At 41.4% G+C, this 6,000-nt stretch overlaps 1 protein-coding gene across 1 annotated transcript in view; it reads left to right on the top strand.

The window, feature by feature from the left end:
• Nucleotides 1–908: 908 nt before the first annotated feature.
• The window catches only part of GPLD1 (glycosylphosphatidylinositol specific phospholipase D1), a 36,327-nt gene continuing 31,235 nt past the window's right edge, over nt 909–6,000 (top strand). The window contains exons 1-3 of the mRNA XM_014940878.1: nt 909–1,020; nt 3,913–3,968; nt 4,929–5,007. Coding sequence (XP_014796364.1) covers nt 924–1,020; nt 3,913–3,968; nt 4,929–5,007 — 232 coding nt within the window. The 5' untranslated portion in view covers nt 909–923. The remainder of the gene's footprint in view (nt 1,021–3,912; nt 3,969–4,928; nt 5,008–6,000) is intronic.

The following is a 6,000-nucleotide window of genomic DNA, read 5'->3' as shown; positions in this document are numbered from 1 at the left end:
AGGGGGCCTTATGCCTCCTGGTATGGCTCCCGGAGCACCAGCTGGCTGCAGGCTGTGGTCACACTGGCTAGTGGGTCCTCACCTGTGGCTAGTGAGTCCCACAGCCAGGTGTAAAACCCCTGCCCAGTGCCACCATCTCGCTGGGGACCACCATGGCCCTACCACACATGCCATGCCATGCCATGCCATGCCCACTGTCTGGGCAGTGGACTGGTATGGTGGCCAGGCTGGGGTTGGATGGAGGGAATGGCTTCAGGCTCCAACAGGGTAGGTTTAGATTGAACATTAGGAAAGAATTTTTCACCAAAAGAGTGATAGGGCATTGGAACAGGCTGCCCAGGGAGGTGGTGGAGTCACCATCCCTGGCTGTGTTTAAGGGCCGTTTAGATGCAGTGCTAAGGGACATGGTGTAGGGGAAGACTTTGTAGAGTAGGGGAGATGGTTGGACTCGATGATCCCAAGGGTCTCTTCCAACCTAGACGATTCTATGATTCTATGAGGATGGCTGGGAGCCACAGCCTGCTCAGAGAGAAGTTTATAGCTATACGTGTGCCAGGAGTATTCTCAATTCCCCCCTATACATCCTTTGGGCTTTCAGTCTGGATCATAAGACCCAAACACATATGTGCAATGCCCTATCAGCTCACCAAAACCTACGTATTTGTATCACCTACTACTCGGAAGCTTGTGGTTTTTTTACAAATGCTGCTTTGGCAATTGACTTTTTCATTTTTTTTGAAATGTGACGTAGCTGTTGTAAGGCGAGTGCCCCATGAGCTGGGCGAGCAGCGGGAGGACTGCCCTTCCTTTGCTTGCTGTGTCAGCAATATGTCTGAAAGAAAAGGCATGCTCCGTAACCTACATTTCAAAGGTCACAGTGCTACTGCTCCAGGCTTCCGAAAATCGGAGTTCCAGCCAGCATCATGGCTGGTTTGAAGATGTGGTGTGCTTTCGTGGTTATACTATGCCATTTCTGCCAAAGATGTATCCCAAGTGGAATTTCAACGCACGTTGAAATCGGTAAGACATGTTTAGAATGAATTTTTGTGTCTTTTGAGTTGCTTGGCAAGAGAATTAAGTTCAGATTCGGCTGGAAAGCAAAGGGAGGAAATAATGTTAAAGCAGTAAGCATTCTATATAATTTTTAAAAATGTGAATAACACATAGGACAGATGAATAGTTTGGTTTGGGTGTTTGAAACTTTACTGTTTTTATAAGCAAAATGCTTGAATCAGTTTGGTGGCGTATTTTTCCGTCTTCTAAAACACAGGCATTATGTAACTGGAATGTTTGTGTCTGTGAGCCTTAGGCAGACAGGGTTTGGTTTGGAGAAAGAAGAGGAATACTTTACGCAATTGATGGGATTGTTATATTTAAACTAGACAATCACCCAGGTCATTTGTGGTAGCTCTGTTTTCAAATCGCCATGTATTAACTTTCCCATACCTGCATAAAATAAGTAAAATGCTGTAATGTGTTGGTTTCTACGGCTAACATGATGACAATTTTGTTCTGTGTCTCTAGGTAGGTTGCTCTTTGTAGCCTTAAAATCCTAGATTTGTAGACAATGAAGGAGAGAACTGAGTGAACGTCAAAGTGGGGAAATACTTCGGTTTTGAATGTCTTGTTTGCATGTGTTATTTTTAAAATCTGGTTTCTGCTGCAGTTCCTGCAGGAACACTCAGGAGTAGCATGAGCTTATTCTGAAATGTTTACTCATAAAAAATGGGCGGTTTTAATTGTTTGTTCTTCTGGTTTTGATTCTAAATCCATTTCTCAGATGTTGTTTCTATTCAGGTCATCTTCCCAGACTTTAAGTGCTGAATACATGCACCTCTGAACAGGTTCAAGGCTGGGATGATTCGTGGTGTTCATTTGAGACTGAGAGTATGTTCCCTTACTGAGTGTTGTACCCTTGCTCAGCGTCCTGCAAACATTCCCTTTTCCTAACGATATGTCAAGAAACCCATGGTAATTGGTAGGAGAAGTTGCTCTGCCTGAGGTTTGGCAAGTGCATACATCTGTGCAGGCTCAGGGCTCTAATTACTGAGTATAAGCTTCTGAAAACCGATTTGGCAGAACAGAGTGTATTTGCAAGCAATTTACGAAGAGAAACAAGTGTTTACGGATCTGTCCCAAAGCAGCCCTTTTTTTTTCTAATCAAGGAAGCATATTGCAGAAAACCTGCATTTATATAAGTTAAAGATCTAGGTTATCTGAGGAGTAATGTGTACACTGAACTGTTGGGTCATTATTTACAACGAATTTTGTCTGTTTGTCTGAAAATGACATTAAGCTGGGATTAGCTCTGGTGCTGCTAAAATCAATGCTTTTATGAATGTGCAAATAAAAGTCCATGATGATAAGATACTGAAAGTTATTGCCAAATCCAAATACTGAATATTCCAGGAAAAAACAAAACAACAAACTGTAGAATAAAACTCCTCCGACTCAAAGCCAGCACCAAAGTCTCTCCTGGACAGAATTCTGAAAGTACTTTTGAAACGGTGAAAAGCTCTGCCTGTTCAAAATGTTGATGGTGTTCGGCGTGCTTGGCAGAGCTGTGCAGTGTCCTACATTGCCACGGCCTCCTTGCTGGAGGCAGCTCTGAGTGGGGAGGCTCTTTTTTTTCCCCCCCTGGGGGGGCTGCTCTCAGACCCACGGGGGCTCTGTGGAATGGTGGGGATGCACCATGAAACTTGTTTTAAGTGTCAACTTGTAGGACCTGGTCCCACAGGAATAATGAGAGAGGTTGAGGGAGAGGGGGAGGATGAAAAAACAAACTGCTAAACTGAGGTTCTCCCATGCTGCAAGGGGAGATGTGTCTTGAACCAGCTGAACCTCAAAGTGATAGACTTTTTTTTTAATTACTATTTTTACATTGCTCTTGTTTTGGTGCAAGATTGATCCTTAAGGTATCTTTAACGTATTTGTGTAGGATAGTTTAGATCCGTGGGTAAAATTCAAAGTGAGAGATGATTCAAACCCACACAGTTTTGTCTTGATCTTTTTCCAGAATGAGAGTGGGGTGGGTTTTTTTTGTGATGTGATTTAACTGGTAAGGATCAAATTACATTCAGCGTATTCTGGGTTATCTCAGTCAGTTTTAGTTTGTAAATAGCTTCTAGCAAGGAGTAAAACGTCGTGTGGGAAGGTAAGACAATAAATAACCCATCCATGCAATTTCAACTGAATAATCTTAGAGGCAACATTGAGTATTTTTAGAATAGTGTTAACAGATCACCTCTGGGATCTACCATTAGTTAGAAGGAAACTTCCTTAAAGAAAAGTGATGTCAGCTTGTTTCATTGTCTTGTTATGCTTGCACAATAAATATTTTGGCAGTAAGAATGTCTGCCTACTCAGTGAATAAATAGTATTATTTACCTTGCTGGCTTCATATTTTTGTTGGTTTTCATACATGTTAAAAATTAGTCAAACTGTTAAACATCCGCGTTGATTTCTGACATACCTTTTTCAATGATAGGGGCAGCAGTGAAATTTAAAATACAATTCATGTGGGTCCTTTACAGCTAGAATTTTATGATCTGTACGTGGTATTTGCTGGCTGTGATGGTGTCAGTTCACTGCTGGAGCTCAGTTCTGGACTTGGGGAGTTCCTGAGAAGGAACTCCAGCTTTGTTGGTCAAGGTTGGGAGTCTCAGAGAGAGACTGAGGAGACCTCAGTGCCCAGATGTGCAACAGAAACAGCATTTCCTTATTAGCTCCCTAGGTGAGAAAACACACCCTCTCACAGGTGCAGCATTTTGTTTAGAAATGATGTTTCATGCACCTGTGGCACTTGGCTTAGGTGAGACATCGTGGTGTATTCTGCTTTTGATAATGCTTCTAAAGAAACATGGGCCTGGCCACAGTACCTGTAAATCAATACTTCAATATGTTGTTTTTCAGCACATAGAGCTCTGGAATTTTTCATTAAGCGTGAAGGGAATGTTAATTATAGACAGGTAGGAAGCATATTATCACTTAATTATCACCCTTTTCTTCTGAAAGTTTTTCTGTCTGTCTTCTTGCCTTTCTTTTCTTTATTCTCAGTAATGCCTGTGTAAATATTCTGCCTAGTCTGTATTTTTACCTTTTTTAGTGAAAATCATTTGACTCCTTCTGAACACTATTACAAATATGTAGCAGTTATAATAAAGTGTATAATAATTGTGTGTGGTTTCCTGCATGTTTTCCCATCTTCTTAAGTCATACCCTCTGTGAGTACTTGTGTTAGGAGAATCAGTAAAGGACTTTCAGAAAGGAGATCTAATAAACACAAGGACAGCAAACTGACAGCAGGGTTTTGAATTTAGTCCACCAGATATATTATTTAACTGATTTCTGATGGGTGCAAATAGCTTTTTCTTTCACGGAAAAGAAAGAGCAGAGCAGCAGACCACTGTAAGCATGTGGACAGTTTTCATAAACGCAGAAACAAAACACATACGTGTGTTTAAAACATTTTAATATCCTTGAGGACAATGTAAAAGAAGACCATTTTATATAACTTGAGCTTTGATCACAGTAGAAAATCACTCAAGGGAAGTAGTCATGTTGTCTGCTGCAGACAGCCCTGCTGTGATTCAGAGGATGGAAGTCACAGCCCAGGCTTCATGTTTAGACCAAGAGGAGAAGGGCACCTTCAGAAGGTGACCTCACCAACACCTAAATTAGATCATACAAATACTTTCCTAAACGGCCTTTCAAATTACAGTATATACTGAGTAGCTTAGTTTCACTTAAAAGGGAGAGGGGAGCAAGGGGACTGATGGGGATTGACGACAATACTGAAATAACGTATTTTACCAAGATAATAGTTGTATCTTGCTGAATATTTAATTTTTATCTTTGATATTGACTGTAAACTGGGGTTTTGTGCTGTGTGATAACATTCTGATTCCTTTTTCCCCGTTCTTTTCCAGTTATTGCTAAACCACCAAGACGCATTTCAGGCTGGGAGCATTTATCCTGATGCCTTTTATCCTTCAATCTGCAAAAGTGGTAAGAAAAGCTGTATAAGTCTAACATTGTAACAACTGTATTCTTATGTGAAAATCTTATAGAATTTAGTAGGGTTGAAAATAGTTATGATGTTGTAAGAAAATGGGTATGGCCAAAGATACCTTCTTGCAAAAGGATCTGCCGTTTTTGTTAATATTTTGAGCCTTTTTGTAGACCTTTATAAGAGAATAATACATTTGGAAATGTTTTTAGAAAGTAGCTTTCCTTCACTGAAGTTGGGGGTCTATCTTGCCTCGTTTTATACTTGGGCCACTTGTCAGCATTCTCAGTCATTGTGGAAGAAATAGGTACCTCTGCAGATCTGAGCCGTTTTAATGGTGTGCCTCTAGATCCAAGAGCAAAGCCATCTCAGCTGCCTTTCCAGGCAGGAGACAAACATAGACGTAGAAGTCTAGTCTGTGAACGTGTAATTTTGGTCTAGCAAATCCCATCCTTATGTTATCTAGTTCAACTGCACTGTAAAATGTCAAGAGACCAAGAGGTGACTCAATCACCCACAAGGTCTCCTCTCTTGGCTTCAGCATTTAATATACCTTAATCTGCAGTTTCAGAGTTCTGTGTGAACAAACATGCTCTTCCTCCAAGCGTACTGACAGTCTGAACAATCTGTCTCCTGCCTACTGTTTCCCCCCTTAGAGAATTTAATATTGTGGTGCTTGGTCTTGTCACATCAGCATCACTTTGCCCTTGGCTTTATGTAGGTACACAGAAATTTTTAGGCAAGGTCACTGTTAGGTCCTACATAATCTGTCCAGTTCTGGGCTCCCCAGTTCAAGAAGGACAGGGAACTGCTGGTCAGGGTACAACAGAGGACCACAAAGATGATGAGGGACTAGAACATCTCTCTTATGAGAAAAGACTGAGGGACTTGGGTCTTTTTAGTCTGGAGATGAGAAGACTGAGGGGGAAACTGATCAATGCCTATAAATACTTAAAGGGTGGGTATCAAGAGGATGGGGCCAGTCTTTCTTC

This window comes from Calidris pugnax, unplaced genomic scaffold (genome assembly GCF_001431845.1).
Source record: "Calidris pugnax isolate Ruff unplaced genomic scaffold, ASM143184v1 scaffold8, whole genome shotgun sequence".
Classification (NCBI taxonomy): domain Eukaryota; kingdom Metazoa; phylum Chordata; class Aves; order Charadriiformes; family Scolopacidae; genus Calidris; species Calidris pugnax.
Note: the sequence above shows the minus strand (reverse complement) of the source record. Positions and strands in the feature narration are given on the sequence as shown.